The sequence below is a fragment of the Pseudophryne corroboree genome, chromosome 8 (assembly GCF_028390025.1).
Source record: "Pseudophryne corroboree isolate aPseCor3 chromosome 8, aPseCor3.hap2, whole genome shotgun sequence".
NCBI lineage: Eukaryota > Metazoa > Chordata > Amphibia > Anura > Myobatrachidae > Pseudophryne > Pseudophryne corroboree.
The window spans coordinates 299,007,777-299,033,858 of NC_086451.1; the positions used below are offsets into that span (position 1 = coordinate 299,007,777).

At 46.5% G+C, this 26,082-nt stretch overlaps 1 protein-coding gene across 1 annotated transcript in view; it reads right to left on the minus strand.

Moving 5' to 3' along the window:
- The window catches only part of AKAP14 (A-kinase anchoring protein 14), a 90,593-nt gene that overhangs the window by 24,004 nt on the left and 40,507 nt on the right, over positions 1 to 26,082 (minus strand). The window contains exons 2-4 of the mRNA XM_063937332.1: positions 9,388 to 9,523; positions 3,262 to 3,353; positions 588 to 767 (exon numbers count right to left, since the gene is read on the minus strand). Coding sequence (XP_063793402.1) covers positions 588 to 767; positions 3,262 to 3,353; positions 9,388 to 9,517 — 402 coding nt within the window. The 5' untranslated portion in view covers positions 9,518 to 9,523. The remainder of the gene's footprint in view (positions 1 to 587; positions 768 to 3,261; positions 3,354 to 9,387; positions 9,524 to 26,082) is intronic.

The following is a 26,082-nucleotide window of genomic DNA, read 5'->3' on the forward strand; positions in this document are numbered from 1 at the left end:
ATCATACTACGAACGCTCGAGCGACTGAAAAATGTAGCTCGAGCTTGGGTAAAACCACAAAGTTTTGTGTGAAAGTACTTAGCGCATGCGCAGATTTGCCTTTTTCACTTGATCGCTGCGCTGTGAAAAACGGCAGCGAGCGATCAACTCGGAATGACCACCATGGTTTTGCCCAACTGCTAACAAATTTGCTGCTGCGATCAACTCTGAATTAGGCCCTTTATCACTTGATTTCACTGCAATGAAGACTAGAGCATTGCAGGCCATACATTGCCTTGAGCTTTGGATAGAAATAGTTCACCAAAAAGTGGAAAGGGAGACAACTCTAGGCTTAAAGAATCAGGGTGTTCCCTAGGGAGGGAAGTTTCTCGTATTTAATAAATGGTTTCCAGAAGTGGACAAACCCAATTTAATTCATATAATCTACTGTAGCTTTTACCACCACAGCTACACCTCTCATAAACCTTGCACTTTCCCCTGGTAACAATCAGCTTTTGCTGTGTATACGTTAAAGCATATGTTTTATTGTAAAGCCCATGTAATACCTTCTTAAAGCACAAGTAGGTCAATAATTGACTAATACTTACAGGGGGTTTAATTTTGGAGGCCTTTATTGTAAAGTAGACACAGGCAGTTGCCCTGGGAATTGGTTTCCTGCAGGTTGGGATACTCCATCTCATTCTGTAATGAAAGAGTTTGCTAAACTCTTTCTCCTCTTCTTTCAGAAAATCTGTACAGTACAGCCAGCTCTCATGGAATTCCCAAGTCTGTTCGCAAAATACAAAGAACATCTGCTATCAAACATGTCAATTGCTTGTTTAAGGCATACAAGACTGTCCCTCTATCAATGCATGTCTTGTGGCATTTCATTTAGGCATCATGGGTTTTATTGTATGTTTGTGCGGGATCCCTCACATACTCTATCACTCTTCAAGATCCTTATTAAAGTCTGGTAACCTTTGGGCCACACACTTTAATACTCGCATCTGATTTTCCCAATGATTTCCCCCATATGGGGGTTGACCCTTTTTGGCTCCCCCTTCCCTTCACCCCATTTCCCTTAACCCCCTATTTTTTGGTGGGATCCGGTCTCTAGGTCGACAGTAACTAGGTCGACAGGGTTTCTAGGTCGACTGGTTAAAGAATCGACATGAGTTTTTTACAATTTTTTTCTTTTTTTGAACCTTTTCATACTTAATGATCCACGTGGACTACAATTGGGAACGGTAACCTGTGCCGAGCGCAGCGGTAGAGAAGCGAGGCACCTTGCCCGAAGCATGTTGAGCAAAGCGGTGCACTAATTGGGGTTCCCGGTCACTCTGCAAAGAAAATTACACAAAACCCCCCATAAAAAACTCATGTCGACCTTTTGAACTGTCGACCTAGACCATGTCGACCTAAAGATCATATTGACCTATAAACCCTGTCGACCTAGTTACTGTCGACCAATAGTGGTCGACCTAGACACTGTCGACCTAGTTACTATCTTCCTTCCATACCACACCCTTTTTTGCTTTGCCTTGCTGGCTCTTGTTTGTCCCCCTTTTTATGTCCTTTCTTCTTTGCTGTATTTCACTGGATGTTCTTATCTGAATGGATGTTGATCTCAGCTCTTCCTATGTGCAGTGACATTGTCTGTTACCTGCAGCTCTGTCCAAAACATTTTTTGGACAGAAAAAAATGATACTTACATTGTTGAGCAGTGCGGAGCAATGACAGAAAGCCCAACTATGCGGCTTTGCCAAAAACCCAGTGGCGCACCCAGGGGGGGTTTCCGAGTACCCAGAAACCCCCCTCCACTAAAAAAAAATTTTTTTTTTTTTTTTTTTTAAGCTGCATGAGTATTATTAATGACTGTCTAGCGTCCTCTGCAGCCTGCTGTCTTCCTGGTGGCACTTGCAAGTGCAATAAAAGTTTACTTTATTTTAATTATAGTACATATATATCCATGTGCCTACATATATACACATGTATATACATACATACATACATACATACATAAATACATACAAACACACACACATATGATATATATATATACATGTGTATATATATATATGTGTACTGTATGTGTGTGTGTATATATATATATATGTATGCATGTTTAATATGCTATGTATATGTGTATATGAGTTCACTACGATCTCCCGGCGGCCGGCCTCCCGGCGACCAGCATACCAGCGCCGGGAGGCCGGCCGCCGGCTTACCAACAGTGTGGCAAGCGCAAATGAGCCCCTTGCGGGCTCGCTGCGCTCGCCACACTACGCACGCCACACTATTCTATTCTCCCTCCAGGGGGGTCGTGGACCCCCACGAGGTAGAATAAGTGTCGGTATGCCGGCGGTCAGGCTCCCGGCACCGGTATGCTGGTCGCCGGGAGCCCGACCGCCGGCATATTGAAGACCACCCGTGTATATGTATGTGTGTGTGTGTGTATGTATGTATATATATGTGTGTGTGTGTGTGTGTGTGTGTGTGTGTGTGTGTGTGTAGATATATATATACACACACAGACACACTAGTTTTACGGACCCAGCATATACTGGGTCACCTCAGTCCCGACCCCCGTGATTGGCTCCGCCCAGTTCTGGAAACCCCCCCATGCAAATCCTGCGTTTGACACTGAAACCTCTGTAGTCTTGACCCCATCCTATGGTGAGACTAGAGGGGGAGGAGAGACAGGAGCTGCTGTATGTCTGTAATTGCGGTAGGAAGGCAAAGAACTTTTGAGTTTCTGCCTATGGCTAAGGAGTCAGATACAAGTGCAGACTCATCAAGACAGATGGTGATTCAGATCTGCTGTGCGGACTATTATGGCCTGGCAGAATCTCCTGTGGCTGAAGCAAAATAGCTCATACTAGTTGGGCGTTGGTACTGACCACATGTTATCAATTGGCAAGGCCAGAGGTCACCAATGCTTACAGTAAAAACCTGCTGAGAAAAGGGCACATGTGGGGGCAGTTGAGAGAGCTCATGCAATTGGCACCCCACCATGATGTACTGTCATTTTATCATCTACTAAGTAGCCTAATTTTCTGATGTAAACTAGGCGCATATACCACTGTTCACTCAAGGAGTAAAGCAGGCACATATACTGTCCTTGCTGAGTGGAACACATCTTGTGATAAGGGCCATCTCTGTAAGATAAGCATAATACACCTTTTTTTCATCATGCGTTTAACACTTGGGATTTACATGCAAGTTCAGTCTAATTCAACATGAGCCCCATAAGTGTGGCAGTCTCGTATTGTGTTATCTTACAGAGACATATTCTTCAATTTGCTTTTTCCCCAGCTCCACGGTGAAATCCTGACAAGGAAGCCATTTAAGGTTCTTCATTCCATCTTCCTGCTCTGAACAAAACATAATTAAACAAAATTACTGCAATGAACACAATTGTAGTGATGTAGAAAAATAGCAGGGTTTACATTTAAAACTCCATGGCAGCCATCCACAAATGTAGTCATCTGGGTAGAGACAGGAGAAAGAAACACCGCTGGGAGGCAGGGCCGTCTTTTCGTATGGGCTCAATGGGCTCTTGCCCAAGGGCCCGAGGAGTAAAAGGGCCCTAGGCTGATAGCTGAGGGTCCCCTCTTTCCAGGGGTACCAGATTTTTTAAAATCGGCTGTGGGGAACCGGAGCTATCCGACTTCAAATCAGTGGTCCCCATCCAAGCCTGGTAATTGTTCTTCCCAACCAAATATCTCGGGTTCTGTCTTACTTAGAGTTTTTCTGAGGATATACTCCAAAAACTGGGACTTTCCCCTTTCAGTGGATACTGGCAGCTTGTCTGTACTATGCCCAGAGCCAGAGATATCAGCCTTCCAGCAGCTGGTCCCTGCTCCAGCTCCACATGCCTAATATGCAGTTTTATATTTTTGTTGGTGGATTGCTCTGGCTCCTGAAGTCTGATTTTCAAGTCCCCAGTAGCTCCTGAACGTGGAACTCTCTAGTTGTTTCTGTATCCCATTAAAGCTAAGAATTCTATTTCCAGGAACTGTAGATATATGCAGTAAAGCAAGCTGCCCTGACCCCCGGAAAATGATGAATATTAAGCCCCCTCCACTATCCACCCCTCCCCTGTGTATTAAACACCCACCACCACCCTGGAAGTCATGTACCGGGGCCCCTTCATTCAGCATAATGTCCCCTTGTACAGTTTAGTGTTCTCCTTCCTGCCCTATTTATGCAGTAAAGGAGTAATTAGCAGAAATTATTTCTTCAGGTCCTACAAGCTGAGCGAAAAATAGAACCGCCCTACCCCCCGCGGGACATCAAAGCTGCCGCTGATAGCACCCCCCACCCCTACCACTGATGGGTGGGTAGGGGACCCAGTGCATTGCTGTGCCCAGGGGCCTACACTGCTGTTAAGACGGCTCTGGTGGGAGGTATAGGGCTACATTTATTAAAAATACTTATTACCAGCGCCATTTCATTTAGTATCGCAGTGATACTTATGAATATTCTATTGGTATTTAACATTACTTACCTCTCACATTTCTGGGCTTGGTAAATCCGGCAGCACTGCACCCATAGAAACCTAAATGAAGGGACCTGGCAGATATAGGAAATATCTGCTGTGATTGCTCAACAGTACATCTGGAGATACTAGTATTTGGGGGACCTATGAAAATGGCTGTTTTCATGGAATACCCCGCAAATATTTAAGGATAAATAAGTCCAAAGCATTGAAGTAATGAAGAGAATAATTGAATTTCTTTGTGAAGTATCTCTGGGCAGAATTTCTCATCCAGAAGTATGGCTCGAACTTCAGTCACCAGGAGCCCTATGGTTGCAACAGAGTTCAGTATATTAGCCCGACATTCACCTTGTTAATCCTGACGACACTGACCACTTAGCGTGTCGGAACTGATGAGATGTCAACATGTAGTTCTCCATAATTCCTAACCCTAATGCGAATGTGACATTTTGATCATGTCGGCATTTTCCAGGTGTTGACATTTATGATGTTGCCATTTTAACCATGCCGACATCATAAATGCTGACACTCCGGTGTTGACAATTTGACTGCATACAGTTGCGGCCATGGATGACAGAGCCACAGACAAAGAATTGTCTAACTGTACTTCCACTTACTAGAGATTTTTTGTTTCATGGAAAATTGCACACAATATAAAAATATTAAATATTATTGCACATAATATTAAAATAAATGCACTGTGGCTGATTGCTACCGGAAAGGAGACATGACAGTGTTCCCTCATCTGCTGGTCAGCACTGCAGAGAACCACCAAGTTACCGGCATGGAAAATGACATTTTTGGTGTGACCACATTCATACAGCCTTTTTGTACCTTCAGGAATAAAGATGATAATACATGACTACTGTTCAGACCAACTCACATGAAATACTTTGGGCAGCAGAATATCAAAGTCTATGGAATCCTGGATGCTCACCACTCAAGATGAGCCTTTCTCATACACGCTGGCAAACTAATGAGCTAGTAACAGCACAAACCAAGGATACAAACTAGGACATCACTCAGTACCCAGGTGGAATGCTGGGTACACACTTGAATGATATAAATAGTTTGCTTGAGCGACGAATGATACATCGTTAGTGGGTCGGCGGGTGTGTACACCCGATATGTCTGTGCATGTTGTTCACAGACATTTCAGTGCATCTACATGTGTGTAAGGATGATCTGCTGGCAGAGGCAACCGACGCAGATATCACAACTGGGCAGTCAAATTTAAATGCCAGCTCAGTTGTGATGTCTGGGTCGACATACTGAGCAGCTGATTGGTCAGTGTGTATAGCTTACCTAATCAGTCACTTGGTTGGCATGAAGGCCAGTTAGCCACTTTGTCTTTTAAGTGTGTTCCCATTATTAGTGAAATCTTAAGATCTGTACTCTCTGGTGGAACTAGAGACATTACAGAACAGTTACCAGAAGTAGTAATTTCACCTATTCCCGAGACACAAATGGGCTTTTATTTGAAGATTTCACTGATAGAAAAAGCATTAAGGGACTGATAAAAAGTGCTCGGTTAAAAAGGAATCACGGTCCGGCCTAGCCTGGATTACATTCTTGAAACAAGAAAGTTTTAGTAGAACATCCCATGTTTGAGCATTCTACTTGAAAATCGGGCCTGATTCAGATTTGTATAAAAACCTGATGGTGTATATATATGTGCAATGTTTATGGGTCTGTGCATGTGCAGAACGAGTCCTACGTGAACGCTCGCAGTCCCCCCTTAGCCATCGCATGACTGACATACTGCAGCATTTGGCGGACGGATCGGGATTGTTCTAAGAAACGGGGGCATACCAACTCCATTTTGTAGGTGTGCCAAGCCCAGGGTCTGTGTTACATATGGCGATCTGATGCTGTGTCTTCAGGACCCCGCTCCTCCACCGATGAGCAGTACATATAAGGCAGTTGAGCTGATTATCTGCCTCCTCACCCGCATCATCTGCAGTCCCAGCGCCGACCCCTCCTCCTCCCAGTCACCACACTGCTCACCCCACACAGGGTCTCACCCTTTCCTGCCGAACTGATTCACCTTTTCCCCTGCCAGTAAGTGGCCACACGTGTCCCTGGTGCCTTCACTCTGAGTGCTGCGGGACTATCTGGTGGTTCCTACATCCGTTTCCTGGTTACTGCTGCTATTTGTTACCGAGTTCCAGGATGGCAAGTAACCTGGAGTTGCAGCATAGTATATGGAGGAGGGGGTGCAGAGTATGCGGTGTATGGTGGAAGCAGTATATGGAGGAGGGGGGTTCAGTATGGTATGCCGGCGGTCGGGCTCCCGTCGACCAGCATACCGGCGCCGGGAGCCCGACCGCCGGCTTACCGACAGTGTGGCGAGCGCAAATGAGCCCCTTGTGCGCTCGCCCCACTACGGGCACTGTGGCGCGCCACACTATTTTATTCTCCCTCCAGGGGGGTCGTGGACCTCCACGAGGGAGAATAAGTGTCGGTATGCCGGCTGTCGGGATTCCGGCGCCGGTATACTGTGCGCCGGGATCCCGTCAGTCGGCATACTGAAGACCCCCCGAGAAGGGATGTGCCCTGTATATAGGGGCACTATATGTGGGGTATGAGGGTGCGGTGTGTATATAGGGGCAGTATATAGTGCACATAGGGTGGTGTGTGTGTCCACTGGCTGCAGCCTAAACCACAGAGGTGAGTAGCAGCGTTAGATTAATATAACCGTAAGTGAAAATCAAACAAAATAAACAGATAGAAAATGTGGCCAATTTTGAATATGAAAGGTTGTTATAAATTGCAACTGCCACACCAAAAACCTATCCCAACCCCAACTCTCCCTCTCCAGTGCCCTCACTCCATATTCAGCAAGTGTGAAACAGTCAGATCAGTCAGGATCAGTGTTTTTACATATTTAGCAGCAGGCTGTAACATGATCACTTTCATTTTCATTTGGTCTGTGTGGCGGCCTCCAGTGGCCACTGGTGCACATAACAGGGGTGAGGAGCAGTAAGCCTTTTATTATTAGAATATCAGCAATTATGTCATGAGTATTGAATGCAATAGTATAAGGCAGAGATTTTCAACCTTTTACAACTCGCGGCACACTGAACAATATTTAAATATTGCCAAGGCACATTCAAATATAATAGTGATGCATGGTGCAGTTGCGTGTCCTAGGATGTCATGTTGCAGCTTCTCCATAGGTAACGCCTGAGCCACATCTGAGAAAGCCAGCCCAACACTGCCCAGGCCCAAAATTAGAACTGGCCCTGCAACCACTAAACCCACCAGTATTGATCTTTCCAGGGCCTCAGTAGCGGCAAAAAACTGACGGGCCTGGCTGTGCTTTTATGGCGGCACACCTGGAGACTGCTCAGGGCACACTAGTGTGCCACGGTACAGTGGTTGAAAAACACTGGTATAAGGGAATGCGACTTCCAATAGGTTTTTCAACTCCAGTGCAGAAGTATGGACTTCCTCATTTAGATTTGATGTTACCATCCTCAAACTCCAAGGTGATTACATTTTATTTCCCTCTATTAATCCCATGGAACGTCCAAATAAGGGTATGTGTTTCCTACTGTACCTCTCATTGCAGAAGATCAAGAGCAAAGCAGCAGAAGTCATAGCAGCGCTTCCATTTTGGTTTCATGGTCCATGGCTTGGAGAATGCTTCTGGAACAGTACAAGCCTCTGCCACCCTGGCAGACAATTCTCGTCAGGGTCCGATTCTGCATCATACTTGCCTACTTTTGAAAAAGCATTTCAGGGAGATTGTGAAAGTAACACCTATCAGTGCGGGCGCGTACTGCTACATCGGAGGGGCGGGTCATGAAAATGACTTGCACCCAAATGTAAATGAGCCCCAAAGTTAGTAAGATCTATTTGTTGAAGAAAAGACACTGACATTTTGCAGGATTTGTTTGTGTATTGTGTTTTAAAAGAGGTTCCATATACTGTAAGTGGCCACAAGAAACCTTATTTAAAATGCATGTAGCCATAGGGATCATTGGCCCTCATTCCGAGTTGTTCGCTCGCAAGCTGCTTTTAGCAGCTTTGCACACGCTAAGCCGCCGCCTACTGGGAGTGAATCTTAGCTTATCAAAATTGCGAACGAAAGTTTGGCAAAATTGCGAATAGACACTTCTTAGCAGTTTCTGAGTAGCTCCACACTTACTCGGCATCTGCGATCAGTTCAGTGCTTGTCGTTCCTGGTTTGACGTCACAAACACACCCAGCGTTCGCCCAGACACTCCTCCGTTTCTCCAGCCACTCCCGCGTTTTTCCCAGAAACGGTAGCGTTTTTTCGCACACACCCATAAAACGGCCAGTTTCCGCCCAGAAACACCCACTTCCTGTCAATCACTTTACGATCACCAGAACGAAGAAAAAACCTCGTAATGCCGTGAGTAAAATACCTAACTGCATAGCAAATTTACTTGGCGCAGTCGCACTGCGGGCATTGCGCATGCGCATTAGCGACTAATCGCTCCGTTGCGAGAAAAAAATAACGAGCGAACAACTCGGAATGACCCCCATTGTGCCTTATACCCAATGCAAGGAAATGGCACTAATGATCCCATTTGAATGTATGTAGCTCTGATTTCTTTTCCCCCCAATAATGTAATAGCTACATAATGGGGATAAGGTGCAATCAGGGAGATTGCTGGACTTTTCAGGGAGTGAGGGAGATTGCTGCTATTTCAGGGAGTCTCCTGCAGAATGAGGGAGGGTAGGTAACTATGTTCTGCATACTACATTGTGTTGTCTGTTTATGCTTCTGTTTTGCTACGAGTCTCACTATACCTACTGCCAGTGTTTCTTTTTCTTATTTCTAGTCAGCTGCTTAAGGCATTAGCCCACTGGTGGATGGCCTCCATGGAGTATTTGAAGGAGAAGAAACACAGTAATAAATTTACTATTTTCCTTACCTTTCACTCTTTCCTCCACTGGTGTTGTGTCTAGGGATCTCAGGCTGTCCTGTGCACTTTTTATGGCAGTTTCTACAAGAGCACAAGCTTTTTCTTCTAGAGCTGCAATGTAGGTTTCCTCAGATTCCATTTTACCCTGGTTTGAAAAAAAATAATAAGATTTTAAACCTATCGGTAAATCTTTTTCTCCTAGTCCGTAGAGGATGCTGGGGACTCCGTAAGGACTATGGGGTATAGACGGGCTCCACAGGAGACATGGGCACTCTAAAGACTTTAGAATGGGTGTGCACTGGCTCCTCCCTCTATGCCCCTCCTCCAGACCTCAGTTAGAGAACTGTGCCCAGAGGAGACGGATAGTACGAGGAAAGGATTTTTGTTAACTAAGGGCAAGATACATACCAGCCCACACCATCCACATCGTACAACTTGGAACATACGAACCAGTTAACAGTATGAAACAAAACAGCATTAGCCAGAGACTGATCAAAACTGTAACATAACCCTTATGTAAGCAATAACTATATACAAGTCTTGCAGAATTTAGTCCGCACTGGGACGGGCGCCCAGCATCCTCTACGGACTAGGAGAAAAAGATTTACCGGTAGGTTTAAAATCTTATTTTCTCTTACGTCCTAGGGGTTGCTGTGGACTCCGTAAGGACCAAGGGGATTATACCAAAGCTCCAGACCGGGCGGGAGAGTGCGGATGACTCTGCAGCACCGATTGAGCAAACAGGAGGTCCTCCTCAGCCAAGGTATCAAACTTGTAGAATTTAGCCAAAGTGTTTAACCCCGACCAAGTCGCCGCTCGGCAAAGCTATAACGCCGAGACGCCTCGGGCAGCCGCCCAAGAAGAGCCCACCTTCCTAGTGGAATGGGCCTTTACCGAATTTGGTAACGGCAATCCAGCCGTAGAATGAGCCTGCTGAATCGTGTTACAGATCCAGCGAGCAATAGTCTGTTTAGAAGCAGGAGCGCCAACCTTGTTGGCTGCATACTGTCACGTCTGGCAGGGTTTGAGGATCCGGCAGCTGAGATTTGCCCGAGCAGGTAGCAGGCTGTGAATGAACCAGATGAGGGGGCTGGATATAGTTCCTTCGCATGGGACACGGAGCAATGAAGAACGTAGGTGAGGTTTGAGAGTCAATGGAAAGTATTTATTATGTACAGGGCTGAGGTAGAGAACCGAGGCTGAAGCACAATGGTTAAAGACGTGGCTGGAGGTGAAGAACTGCGGACTGTGATTCGAAAGACGAGACTGTAGATGATGAACTGTGGAACTGTGGATGGTAGTTGAAAACGTGGCTGGAGACAAGGACTGTGGACTGTGGTTTGGAAAGCGAGGCTTGAAGATGATAATCTGCAGGCTGTGGTCAGTGGTACAAAGGCGTGGCTGGTGAAGGAGATCTGTGGAGTGTGGCTTGAAAGACGAGGCAGAAGACCCGGGGCCGACTGTGCCCAAAGAGTCTTACTGGACCGGGCTTTCCAGGAGCGCTTCCACAGGCAGTAGCAGGCAAGAAACGGCAGGGCTGCAGCAGCAACAGAGAACCGACCAAGCAGGATCAGGAGGAACCAAGATACAGCAGGAATCCTGGGGGCACAGGCTAAAGCACCTACAACAGGGTTGTAACTTGAAGCACTGGCATCCCTGTCCTAAACCAGCCCCCTTTTATAGGGAGAGCTTCCCCTGGGTTGGCTGGAAGAAACAGGAAACAGGAACTATGCTTAAAACTTGGTCTCCAACATGGCGGCGCCCAGAAATGCAGACCTTTTTGCAAAGCCACATTGCTCACTGCCCCTGGCCTCCAAGCAAGAGCGACCCGGTGTAGCGGCGTCCCGCCGCCACGAGCGGACCCCATCACCGCCGCTACTGCTGCCCACGGATCCGGCGCAGCAGCCCGCCGCTGCCCGCATAACGCCAAGGAAGCCAGCCCCGCGGCCCCAGCGTACCGGTAAGACTCCGGACGCTGACACATACAGGACAAACAGTGCCTCTGTTTTCCTAACCCAAGCCATCCTGGCTACATAAATTTTTAAGGCCCTGACTACATCAAGGGACTTGGAATCCTCCAAGTCACCCGTAGCCACAGGCACCACAATAGGTTGGTTCATATGAAAAGATGAAACCACCTTTGGCAAAAAATTGAGGACGAGTCCTCAATTCTGCTCTATCCACATGGAAAATCAGATAGGGGCTCTTGTGAGACAAAGCCGCCAATTCGGACACCCACCTTGCAGATGCCAAGGCCAACAACATGACCACCTTCCAAGTGAGAAATTTTAATTCAACTGTTTGAAGAGGCTCAAACCAGTGAGATTTTAGGAACTGTAACACCACGTTAAGGTCCCATGGTGCCACTGGGGGCACAAAAGGAGGCTGGATATGCAGCACTCCCTTTACAAAAGTCTGGGCTTCTGGGAGAGAAGCCAATTCCTTCTGAAAGAAAATTGATAGGGCCGAAATCTGTACCTTAATGGAGCCTAACTTTAGGCCCATATCCATATAAGTGGAGAAAAGGGCCCAGATGGAAATCTTCAGTAGGAGCATTCTTGGCTTCACACCAAAATACATACTTCCTCCAGATGCAGTGATAATGTTTCGCCGTCTCCTCCTTCCTAGCCTTAGTCAGAGTAGGGATGACTTCCTCCGGAATACCTTTCCCCGCTAGGATTTGGTGTTCAACCGCCATGCCGTCAAACGTAACCGCGGTAAGTCTTGGAACACGCAGGGACCCTGCTGCAACAGGTCTTCCCTGAGAGGAAGAGGCCACGGATCTTCTGTGAGCATTTCCTGAAGATCTGAATACCAGGCCCTTCGAGGCCAATCTGAAACAATGAGTATTGTCTGCACTCTTTTTCATCTTATGATTCTCAGTATTTCTGAGATGAGCAGAAGAGGAGGGAACACATAGACCGACTGAAACACCCATGGTGTCACCAGGGCGTCCACCGCTACTGCCTGAGGGTCCCTTGACCAGGCACAATACCTTCGAGGCTTCTTGTTGAGGCGTAACGCCATCATGTCTATTTGTGGAAGTCCCCACTGACTTGTTATCTATGCAAAGACTTCCTGATGAATTCCCCACTCTCCTGGATGGAGATCGTGTCTGCTGAGGAAGTCTGCTTCCCAGTTGTCCACTCCCGGAATGAAGACCGCTGACAGAGTGCTTACGTGATTTTCCGCCCAGCGAAGAATCCTGGTGGCTTCCGCCATTGCCACTCTGCTCCTTGTCCCGCCTTGGCGGTTTACATGAGCCACAGCTGTGACGTTGTCTGAATGAATCAGAACCGGTAGGTCGCGAGGAATATTCTCCGCTTATCGTAGGCTGTTGCATATGGCCCTCAATTCCAGTACGTTGATGTGTAGACAAGTCTCCTGGCTTGACCATAGTCCCTGAAAATTTCTTCCTTGTGTGACTGCTCTCCATCCTCGGAGGCTTGCGTCCGTGGTCACCAGAACCCAGTCTTGAATGCCGAACTTGCGACCCTCGAAAAGGTGAGCACTCTGCAGCCATCACAGGAGAGACACCCTGGCCCTGGGGGACAGGCTTATTTTCTGATGTATTTGTAGATCGGACCCCGACCACTTGTCCAGAAGATCCCACTGAAACGTCCTCGCATGGAACCTGCTGAAGGGGATGGCCTCGTAGGTTGCCACCATTTTTCCCAGTACTCGAGTGCATTGATGGACTGACACTCTTTTCGGTTTTAACAGGTCTCTGACCATGTTCTGGAGTTCCTGGGCTTTTTCCATTGGGAGAAAAACCCTCTTTTGTTCCGTGTCCAGAATCATGCCTAAGAAAGATAGCCAAGTCGTTGGAACCAACTGTGACTTTGGTAGATTTAGAATCCAGCCATGCTGCTGCAGCACTCTCAGGGAGAGCGACACGCTTTTCAGCAACTGATCTCTCTTTTATCAGGAGATCAACCAAGTACGGGATAATTGTGACTCCCTGCCTGCGCAGGAGCACCATCATTTCCGCCATTACCTTGGTGAAAATCCTCGGGGCCGTGGAAAGCCCAATCGGCAACGTCTGAAACTGGTAATGACAGTCCTGTACATCGAATCTCAGGTACGCCTGATGAGGGGGATATATGGGGACATGAAGGTATGCATCCTTTATGTCTAGTGACACCATAAAATCCCCCCTTCCAGGCTGGAGATTACTGCCCGGAGCGATTCCATCTTGAATTTGAACTTTTTCAAGTACAGGTTTAGGGATTTTAGATTTAGAATGGGTCTGACCGAGCCATCCGGTTTCGGAACCACAAACAGGGTTGAATAGTACCCCTTCCCCTGTTGAACTAGGGGAACCTTGACAATCACTTGCTGTTGACACAGCTTTTGAATTGCAGCTAAAACTATCTCCCTCACTGGGGGAGAAGCTGGTAAAGCCGACTTGAAAAATCGGCGCGGAGGCACCTCTTCGAATTCCAGCTTGTAGCCTTGGGATACAATTTCCATCGCCCAAGGATCCACGTCTGACTGAACCCAGACGTGGCTGAAGAGTCGAAGACGTGCCCCCACCGGCGCGGACTCCCTCAGTGGAGCCCCAGTGTTATGTGGTGGATTTAGTAGAAGCCGGGGAGGACTTCTGCTCCTGGGAACTAGCCGTAGCAGGCATTCTTTTCCCTCTACCCTTACCTCTGGCGAGGAAGGAAGAGCCCCGACCTCTTCTGGTCTTATGCGACCGAAAGGACTGCATCTGATATTGTGGTGTTTTCTTTTGCTGTGGGGGAACATTAGGTAAAAAAGTAGATTTACCCGCGGTAGCTGTGGAAACCAGGTCCGCGAGACCTTCCCCAAACAAAACCTCACCCTTGTAAGGCAAAACCTCCATATGTCTCTTTGAGTCGGCATCACCCGTCCATTGGCGGGTCCACAGGGCTCGCCTAGCAGAAATCGCCATGGCGTTGGCTCTTGAACCTAACAGCCCAATGTCTCTCGAAGCGTCTCTCATATATAAGACTGCGTCTTTAATGTGACCCAAGGTCAATAAAATGCTATCCCTATCTAGGGTATCAATGTCAGCTGACAAGGTATCTGCCCAAGCTGCTACAGCGCTACAAACCCAAGCCGACGCTATTGCCAGTCTGAGCAAGGCACCCGTATGTGCATAAATTGATTTTTAGGTAGTTTCCTGTCTGCGATCAGCAGGATCCTTGAGGGCTGCCGTGTCTGGAGACGGTAGCGCCACCTTTTTGGACAAGCGCGTTAAAGCCTTGTCCACCCTGGGCGAGGATTCCCACCGTAACCTGTCCTGTGCAGGGAAAGGATACGCCATAAGAATTCTCTTGGGAATCTGCAGTTTCTTGTCTGGAGTTTCCCAAGCTTTTTCAAATAACGCGTTCAGCTCATGAGATGGGGGAAAGGTTACCTCAGGTTTCTTTTCCTTAAACAAGCATACGCTCGTGTCAGAGACAGAGGGGTGTCAAAGTCAGAAAAATATCTCTATGCACACTGCCATATTTGCACCTCACACAGGTCTGCGCTGCGCATGCGTGCGCTCTCCCGTGCGTGCGCATACTCGCTGTTGCGGGCACCCGTGGGCGCGCGGTATGTGCATTTACGGTAGAGTTCATGTGTTCGTAGCGTGCGACTCAATCGTTACACATTTTCAATATATAATGTATTTTGTAGATCATGGTCCCTTTGATAGATTCTGAAAGTTTAGTTAATATAGCATGTTCCTGGACGGAGGGATCCCTCTTTGTATTGTACGAAGGGTCTAACAGGAGTCATACAGTGGTGTTTAGTATCCATCGGAAGAACATTTAATTAGCAATATTCCGGTGTTGGTTTGGAGCGGATTAATCGCTCGTGCGAATAGTTATGGACATAAGAAGTTTATGTCCATTTACTATTATTTGCTCTTAATTATCCATGCGGCGGGAAACCCAGTTTCCCTCCCACCTGAGCTGTTGGAAATAGTCACAGCCCACCTGTATGAATCAACCTATGACCTTTTGTTATAATGCGAGGAGGAATTCCTGTGTCCAATGAACAATGAGATTGTAGGGACCATTGAATTGTATTGTGTGTGGGGCATAAATAGACAAGCCGATCACATCCAGCTCTCACTCTTCAACGGTTTACATTGCTGAGAATCGGGAGCTGGATGTCCAGAGGCGCATGCGATCGTTTCCTTTGTGCGTAAGTTTTCTCCGCAATCATATTGTTCTTACTGTTATTGTGAGCCATTTCTCTCTCTCTCTCTTCTCCTCTTTCCCTCTTATTTTCCCTTAAAACGTAATTGTATTGTATTGTATTTCCTGTGTAGTTATCTGGTTAGTTAGTCTATGTTATATTGTAGTGTATGACTTGTATTATGTTAATTCTTTTGCAAGTAATATCCATAATATATATATAAGGCGTTAGACCCTAAGCCCAGGTATCCGTGTATTTTCTATATAGTGTTAAGTAATCTCAGAGCGTCGGTGACGCTCAAACAGCTTCTAAGTTAATCAGGTTACACAAGGTTGCATCTACACACTATCACTACACTAAGGTTTTACTGCATAATATACTGTTTATGGTTTAGATATAAAGGTTTAACATTGTGAGTGTCAGCGCCGCTGGTGATCTCCTCGTGGTCCCGAGCGTCCGCTACGCTATAGCGAACCATTACGTTAGTCGGCAGCCAATAGCGTGCCTGCCTGTGATCTCTTGGCCGTAAGCGAACGTGACGCTTGAGCGTCTCGACTACGGCTAAGCGATCGTTACGCAACGTGCGTACCCTTACGGTACTTAATACGTCAATAGCGTACAGTGTTCCTAGGCCTCTTAAAGGGTTTTATATACGATAAATATTTAGCTTTATCAATTGGCGGCTCGCCCGTCCTTCACATATCTGCACTAGGTAGATTCAGCAGACATTATCCATCAGCAAAGGGCGGGAGGTTATATTCCTCGTAGTGCTGACGGGATAAGCGTCTGTTTCACTTAGTAAAGGGTGCTGAAGGAATCCGGGAACCGGAGGTAAGAACAACACGCTAGTGTCTTTTAAAACTGTTTATTTTTCTGTCTTGCGTACACACGCACGCACATATATATATATATCTGCATTTCGTTTTCATTTGTGTATTTTCGTATATCACTCTCCTGGTTGCCAGTTTTATAGTTGATAAAAGTGCTAAGAGAGATTTGCCGCTATTTCAATAGTTTGAGTAAAGGTAATATAGTTAAAGTATAGACAAACACACAGCTTTGCCTGAGAGACGAGGAGGTCAGTGTGGTGCGCGGTACATGATCGAGGATCATCTACATTGATAAACGTATAAGTTGTGTTACAGTGGATCTTTGCTTTGCGTACACGTGTCTCTAACAAAGGACTGAGACTTGCGTACGCAACCCAGAGGCCGACGCACGCAGCGTATATTACGCAATGGAGCGTCCGTGTACGCCCATGTAACTCAAATCACAAGTGTTATTTTTAAAAGGAGATAAATAGCGCAACGCGGTAAATAACGCAAGGCGATAAATAGCACAAATTGATTTCAGTTTTTCCAAAACTTAGTTTAAATACCTTACTTTACTGTAATGCCTCTGGGGACAGCTATCAGACTACGGGAAATGATTTTTCTGATCAGAAAACTATAAGAATGATAGTGGGTTGAAAACGGTATGAGTGTATTGAATCCCGCTTTGTGGACTTTGTGATCTGTGTGATAAAACGGTATTGAATCCCGCTTTGTGGACTTTGTGATCTGTGTGATCTTTGGTGGAACGTGATGAGCACGGTCTGAGTGAAAACGTGCAACAGAGTGTGATAAAGTTTTCGTTGTATTACGCTCTGGCTGTTTTGGGGCACAGTAGGGAGACTCCAATGATCCTACCATTTATGGGCAACAAGTGTCTATAAGTGGTACGATTGGACCGCACGGTTGTATGTGTGACCAATAACGCAACGTGATATGAGGTCGTATATCCATGCGTAAATCTTGCCCTCATACGTGTTGTAGGGAGCACATGCAAGCGTGATTTGTGTAAAGAAAAAGGAAGGGAATTTTCTCAGGAAAATCTCTAGAGATAGGGCCTGCAACGGCTACACGTGTCTGCTAGAAGGCGGACCGGAGATACTCGGAGCAGAAGAAGTTCAGTGGAAGAGCTTTAAGGATTTCCAACGTAAATTTCTGTGTTTGGTGCATTTTAGGAAGTTTTTCTGTGTAAGGTCCACAATGGCAGCCAAGTGCACAACACAGAGACGTTCAGCAGTCAGGATTCAGACTCCAGAGGCTTGCAGACCCCGAGGGTCTGCTCGGTTAGTAATGTGGGGGAAATATGGTCCTCACACTGAGACCTTTTGTGATGAATGGACACGAATGACTGCGGGGGATAAGGCACCATTTCCCGGGATAGGTAGTTTTGACACAGAGGTGTTGCATAATTTAAGGCGGAGGATCTGTCTCATAAAATACTGGAAACAACGAGTTAAACATGATGATTGTTTGCAGATATGGCTACAGGAAAGTGACATGCAAAGAAATGTAACTTACATACCTAACTTTCATCTTGAGAGGAGAGACATGGCAATGGAGAGGATTATGGTTGCGGAGAAAGGCACGATGGGGTGCGATAAAAGTGCACTTAGTAACTATATTAAGACTGAATGTAACAAACGTAATAAGGTTTATAAAAATGAAAGTGTTAAATGTACAACTATTAACCCATGCAAGTCGCACCCCATGTTAAACTTTCCTCAGGAATACAAACAAGAAAGTGAGCCCAGAACGATGTCGACACCTCTTCCAGAAGCCATCACACAAGACATCCAGGTGGACGCGACCAAATCGGTAAAGACTGTAATCAAACCCCCTAACGGAGGGTCAGGTGAGGTCGTGTCCACAGGTACGTATGGTATTATACATCACGCACAAACAAATGTACCTCATATCGTAGAACCAATTCAGAATGACGTTACTGGACTTAATCCTGTCAGGGTAATTGCAGTACCGAATGGGAAAACTGACTCTTCAGGAGTCACTCCCGTCAGGAACATCGCCATGTACTGCCCCTTTTCCCGAACAGAATTAAGAACAATTCTGTCTGAATTTCCTGATCCCAGGAAAGACTTAGTTGCTTGTCAAAAATACATTAGAGTGCTAGGACATACTGCAGAGCCAAATAACAAAGATTGGAGGACAGTTTTGAGGACATGTTTACCCCCCGATGTTGATTCATTGAAATTTATCGCTGATTGTAAGCTAGATGAGGAAGTGCCACTAACAGACGAGTATAACCAAGATAATGTAAAAAGAATTAATCTACAGTTGAAAGAATATTTTCCTACAGTAGTAAAGTGGAATAAAATCTTTACAATAAAACAAAAAGAAGGTGAATCCGCATCAGAGTATTTTCACCGGGCTCTGCAGGATATGGCTAGGTACACGGGTATAGATGACATTGACACTAATGTACACCACAGAGAGGTAGCTGTGTCTGTATTAATGAACAACTTAAAAGACACACTAAAAATTAGGGTACAAACCTCGATACCTCATTGGAGAGGTATCTCGGTCGCTGCATTAAGAGAGTCCGCTATCGAGCATGACCTAAATATCCAAAGAACCAGGGAAGCGCAGGGAGAGCGGTTAATGGCACTGAACATCCAAGCACTAGAGGAGGCATCAAGTCGACCGGAAACCCCAGGCCCCTAGCACATGGAGAAAGCCAAGGATTTGTTATCATTGTATAAGAGAAGGGCATTATGCCAGCAACTGTAATAACCCACATAAAGTTAGACCCCCTAGACCAAGAAATGAGCAAAATTATAACACACCAAATCATAATCAGGGATCATATAGGAAAAATTTTGGGCCACACCCATAATATGTAGTCAAGAAAGGTGATCACTAGGACGGATGGTAAGCCTGAGGTAACAGTTAATAAATTGGGAGGTCATTCCCTGAAGACACAGGAATGACCGGGTGAAACGTTGTAAATGTATCTGTGAAATGTTTCTTTTTTTTCTCTCTCCCCATCTCTGACGATTATTGGTAGGATTCAAACATTGCATATATACTTGGTCTTTGCAGAAGTCTACCAAACCCCAGCATGACCTATCCGCACCAATGTATTCTGGCCAGATACAGACAATGGAATATGGAAGTGCTGGGGGGAGGGACTGCGCAAGGAAACCATTGGACAAGTAGATATGACAGCCTGATGATCTGACAATGTTTTAGAAAATGTTTATGTTTGAAAAATATTTTTTTCCCTGTTGTTGTTCTCTGTTGATTTATGTGATATATACATATATGAATTGTTCTCTCTCTTTTGTTTTTTTGTTTTCTCTCTTCTCACTCATGTTTTATGTTTTAAAGATGGTATGTCACACCTCAGTTAGACAAATGGTGATGCAAGATTTTTTTTGCTCCTTACAGGAAGATCGCTGGTTTGGAGGGAATATTGCATCACCGGAATGTTCGTTTGGAAGACTGAGAGACAGCACCTTTGAGATGACAGCAGAACAAGAAGAACAACAAGACTAGAGAACTTAATTATCGTGACAAGTTTCTCTCCCCCTCAAACTGTTTTTCTGTACCCCCATTACAAATTTCTTCTTTTCTCCTCCTGTAAGATTGACTTGCCCAAAGAGACTGTGATATGGATTTTCCTGTTGACCATGATGTTGACCAGAGCAGTCTGTTCCGGCGAGAGTACCAGTGAGGTCGAGAAAGGAGCCAGAAAGGTTCTGATGACTGAGACGGAGGTGTAAATTTCCAATAGCAACACAACCACCAAGCAAAAGGCGAGTACCGGAAACGATCCAGCAGCCATGTTATTTGTAAACATTGTTAGCTGAAAGGAAAACTGTATCTGTAGGCTCTGTGACCATGTAGTGGAGGATGGGTGCATTAAGAAATGCCAATCCAGTTTTAATATCCATATGGACCGGCATCCATTGAGTGACTATCACTCCTTAGTGGGTAGTGTGTTAAATCAAACAGATTGTTGGGTATGCTCTCAAGTACCTCAAGGTCATAGCAAATCAGGGCTAGTACCATTTCCTTTAACAGTAGGGGAGGTACTTGAGCTAAAGGGTGGGAGGCCGGTGGACAGGAGGTTTAATATCTCCAGTCCTCCTAGTTTGAAGCTCCACCAATACCATGTGGATAGGTCCCTATTATGTTTTAACATCTCCAATTCCCGAAAGCCGGTAAATTGGGAAGTGTCATGGAGTAACCAAACCATGACCTTTTCGCATAGAGCAGATAGAATGCCTACAGATACAGAGCTTATACGCCACATAGCCAGTAGAGGAAAATCTTTCCGATATAGGTATACCTTAGGAAATAGGATTACGAGAGTTGGAGAGGTATCACCAGGATACTGTGCACATATCGTACAACCTGATACGTGTACTAAGCAGATGGAAGAATTAGGGTTAGGAGATTTCACATGGAAGGTGTGTAATATGGTAATGTCCTACTCCGTCCCATATGTTCTCCCCGATGATGCATATTTCATATGCGGGAGGAAGGCGTATAAAGTGGCTTGCCCCAAACTCTGAAGGATTGTGTTATATTGGAAAAGTACTACCTGAGGTAATGAGTCTAAGGAGTGAGGGAATTGTAATTCCAATAGATTTGATTTATGACCCAAATGTAGAAACAATGATGTGATGAAAATGCGATTTCTACGGTCCGTTTCTTTCACCTGTTTTTCCGTTTTCTCCAAGGTAAAAAGACCCACTTGGACGAGGAATTTGATGAGCCGATATACAGACAACAGATGGATTAAAGAAGAAGTTTTGACAACCTGATACACAGATTTTTGATGAACTTTGCCATAGATCCCCAGTTTCCCTAGAAATTTTAAAATTATGCTAGCCCAACACTTTTGTAAATCTATGGACATTGACAAAGCTTTTGCTCGCACCTTATGGGCAAAAGCACAAAGAACACTGCATTCAACAGACACCAAACAAGACCTCAATCGACTAATGTACATTTACCTGACATAGAATACCACCGCATTTACCGTAATTATGTCTTTTCTTCATTTCTACAACCCTCAGGTAATGACACACATAGTCGATAGGGAATACAGGCACAGATATCAGCAATCACATATCTCCCCCATTCATGTATCATCAACTAAAATGTGCTCCCCCATTTTGTTACAACCACAGCCGAAAAGAGCTCGGTAAAGTTTGACAGCCCATCCACAGACCCGTACCACGGGATAAGAAGGAATTCAAATGTATACTTCGCAATACCTCGAAGCTTGATTTAAAACACGTACGGCACGATGATACATGACCCCCAAGCACAGATTCATACACACATGCTTCTGCTATCTCACTAGGTCATACCCTTTTTCCTACCTTCTCCTCTCCTCCCCTACCCAACCATGTAAATGTATTAACCCCTGACATATATTTTTCTCCTTTTGAAATGTTTTAGGAAGTGGCAGTTATTGTTGACTGCCAAAGGATGGACTGTCAAAGTCAGAAAAATATCTCTATGCACACTGCCATATTTGCACCTCACACAGGTCTGCGCTGCGCATGCGTGCGCTCTCCCGTGCGTGCGCATACTCGCTGTTGCGGGCACCCGCGGGCGCGCGGTATGTGCATTTACGGTAGAGTTCATGTGTTCGTACCGTGCGACTCAATCGTTACACATTTTCAATATATAATGTATTTTGTAGATCATGGTCCCTTTGATAGATTCTGAAAGTTTAGTTAATATAGCATGTTCCTGGACGGAGGGATCCCTCTTTGTATTGTACGAAGGGTCTAACAGGAGTCATACAGTGGTGTTTAGTATCCATCGGAAGAACATTTAATTAGCAATATTCCGGTGTTGGTTTGGAGCGGATTAATCGCTCGTGCGAATAGTTATGGACATAAGAAGTTTATGTCCATTTACTATTATTTGCTCTTAATTATCCATGCGGCGAGAAACCCAGTTTCCCTCCCACCTGAGCTGTTGGAAATAGTCACAGCCCACCTGTATGAATCAACCTATGACCTTTTGTTATAATGCGAGGAGGAATTCCTGTGTCCAATGAACAATGAGATTGTAGGGACCATTGAATTGTATTGTGTGTGGGGCATAAATAGACAAGCCGATCACATCCAGCTCTCACTCTTCAACGGTTATCATTGCTGAGAATCGGGAGCTGGATGTCCAGAGGCGCATGCGATCGTTTCCTTTGTGCGTAAGTTTTCTCCACAATCATATTGTTCTTACTGTTATTGTGAGCCATTTCTCTCTCTCTCTCTCTTCTCCTCTTTCCCTCTTATTTTCCCTTAAAACGTAATTGTATTGTATTGTATTTCCTGTGTAGTTATCTGGTTAGTTAGTCTATGTTATATTGTAGTGTATGACTTGTATTATGTTAATTCTTTTGCAAGTAATATCCATAATATATATATAAGGCGTTAGACCCTAAGCCCAGGTATCCGTGTATTTTCTATATAGTGTTAAGTAATCTCAGAGCGTCGGTGACGCTCAAACAGCTTCTAAGTTAATCAGGTTACACAAGGTTGCATCTACACACTATCACTACACTAAGGTTTTACTGCATAATATACTGTTTATGGTTTAGATATAAAGGTTTAACATTGTGAGCGTCAGCGCCGCTGGTGATCTCCTCGTGGTCCCGAGCGTCCGCTACGCTATAGCGAACCATTACGTTAGTCGGCAGCCAATAGCGTGCCTGCCTGTGATCTCTTGGCCGTAAGCGAACGTGACGCTTGAGCGTCTCGACTACGGCTAAGCGATCGTTACGCAACGTGCGTACCCTTATGGTACTTAATACGTCAATAGCGTACAGTGTTCCTAGGCCTCTTAAAGGGTTTTATATACGATAAATATTTAGCTTTATCAGGGGTCATCTGTGATATGCAAAAATCTTTTATTGCAATAATCATATAATGAATACTTTTGGCCACCCTTGGGTGTAACCTCGCATCATCGTAGTCGACACTGGAGTCAGAATCCGTGTCGGTATCAGTGTCTGCTACTTGGGACAAGGGACGTTTCTGAGACCCTGGAGGGCCCTGTGATACAGCCAAAGCCATGGATTGACTCCCTTTCTTTTCTCTGGACTCTGCTTTGTCCATTCTCTTATGTAATAAAGACACATTTGCATTTAAAACATTCCATATATCCAGCCAATCAGGTGTCGGCGTCGCCGACGGAGACACCACAATCATCTGCTCCACCTCCTCCTTAGATGAGCCTTCCGCTTCAGACATGCCGACACACACGTACCGACACCCCCCACACACTCAGGGATATATATATATATATGGAGACAGTCCCCCAATAAGGCCCTTTGGAGAGACAGAGAGAGAGTATGACAGCACACACCCAGCGCCACCAGACACTGGAATAAAATCCCAGTCAGTACAGCGCTTTTATAAAAATATACTCACTGCGCCAAATAAATGTGCCCCCCCCTCTTTTTGCCCTCTGTACTTGTTGTTCAGCAGGGGAGAGTCCGGGGAGCCAGCTTCTCTGCAGCGTGCTGTGGAGAAAATGGCGCTGGTTAGTGCTGAGGAATCAAGCTCCGCCCCCTCACCGGCGGGCTTCGATCCCGCTCAAAACGTTATACTGGCGGGTTTTTGGAATATACTGCCTCTGCAGTATATAACTATGCCAGTGTCCCTAGAGGTTTATTAATTGCTGCCCAGGGTGCCCCCCCTGCGCCCTGCACCCATACAGTGCCGCCAGTGTGTGTGTTAATGTGGGAGCAATGGCGCGCAGCGTTATCGCTGCGCGTTACCTCATAGAAGATCTGAAGTCTTCAGCCACCTTTGAAGTCTTCTGTCTTCTCATACTCACCCGGCTTCTATCTTCCGGCTCTGTGAGGAGGACGGCGGCGTGACTCCGGGATGAACGGCGAGGGTAAGACCTGTGTTCCAACCCTCTGGAGCTATTGGTGTCCAGTAGCCTAAGAAGCAGAGCCTATCATTTAAGTAGGTCTGCTTCTCTCCCCTCAGTCCCACGATGCAGGGAGCCTGTTGCCAGCAGTGCTCCCTGAAAATAAAAAACCTAACAAAAAGTATTTTTCAGAGCAACTCAGTAGAGCTCCCCTGTAGTGCACCCAGTCTTCTCTGGGCACAGGATCTAACTGAAGTCTGGAGGAGGGGCATAGAGGGAGGAGCCAGTGCACACCCATTCTAAAGTCTATAGAGTGCCCATGTCTCCTGCGGAGCCCGTCTATACCCCATGGTCCTTATGGAGTCCCCAGCATCCTCTAGGACGTAAGAGAAATAAACATTTAAGTTTATATTAAATACAGCCTCCCCCGGAAAAATCAAAAACCCACAGTGAGCCAGTGAGCCCATGCGTTCAGTCATGGTAACCAGAACTACTTCTACCTCTGCCGCAGCCCTCCACACTGGCTGCAAACCAGGGACTCATCTCAGAAGAGTCAAACAGCGAGCCCGACCTGCCTTGCACCATCCAGCACAAGAGAGGTGCTATGTCACTATGCCTCCCCCCCCCCTCTTCCCTCCCCCCCTGGTCTTGTGGCTTCTTTCTTAGGCTGCTGGAGTGAGTGGGACAAGGGGAGGTGCAAGGTTGCTGGGCGGGACACAGAGGGAGGTGAGAGGCTGCTTGGTGGGACAAAGGGGGAGGTGAGAGGCTGCTGGGTTGGACACAGGGGAGGTGAGAGGCTGCTTGGTGGGACAAAGGGGGAGGTGAGAGGCAGCTGGGTGGGTTAAAGGAGGGAAGGTGAGAGGCTGCTGGATGGTGTGGGGCATGGGGAAGAGTGGGGCTGCTGGTTGGACACAGGAGGGAGGGGAGAGGCTGTTGGAGGAACACAGTGGGAGGTGAGAGATTGCTGGAGGGACATGGCAAGGTGAGATGTGCTGGAGGGAGTGGGACCTTGGGAGGTGAATGGTTGCTTGAGTTAAACAGGGGAAGTTGACAGCTGCTGGAGGGACACGGGGGAAGGGGTGTGTTAGATCTACTGGAGGAGCACAGGGGGAGATGATAGCTGATGGAGGGACACGGGAGGAGGTGAGATCTACTGGAGGGACACAGGGGGGAGGTGAGAGGCTGCTGGAGGGAGTGGTACCTTGGGAGGAGAAAGGTTGGTGGAGGGACACAGGGGGAGGTGAGAGCTGCTGGAGGGACACAGGGGGAGCTGAGGGGCTGCTGGAGGGACATGGGGAGGTGAGAAGTTGCTGGATAGACATAGGGGGAGGTGAGAGACTGCTGGAGAGACACAGGGGGAGGTGATAGGCTGCTGGTGGACACAGGGAGGTGAGAAGTTGCTGGAGAGACACAGGGGGAGGTGAGAGACTGCTGGAGAGACACAGAGACAGGTGAGAGGCTGCTGGTGAGACACAAGGAGGTGAGAGGCTGCTGGAGGGACATGGGGAAGTGAGAAGTTGCTGGAGAGACACAGGGGAGGTGAGAGGCTGCTGGAGGGACACAGGGGGAGGTGAGAAGTTGCTGGAGAGACACAGGGACAGGTGAGAGGCTGCTGGTGGGACACAGGAAGGTGAGAGGCTGCTGGAGGGGCATGGTGAGGTGAGAAGTTGCTGGAGAGACACAGGGGAGGTGAGAGGCTGCTGGAGGGACACAGGGGGAGGTGAGAAGTTGCTGGAGAGACACAGGGACAGGTGAGAGGCTGCTGGTGAGACACAAGGAGGTGAGAGGCTGCTGGAGGGGCATGGTGAGGTGAGAAGTTGCTGGAGAGGCAAAGGGGGAGGTGAGAGACTGCTGGAGA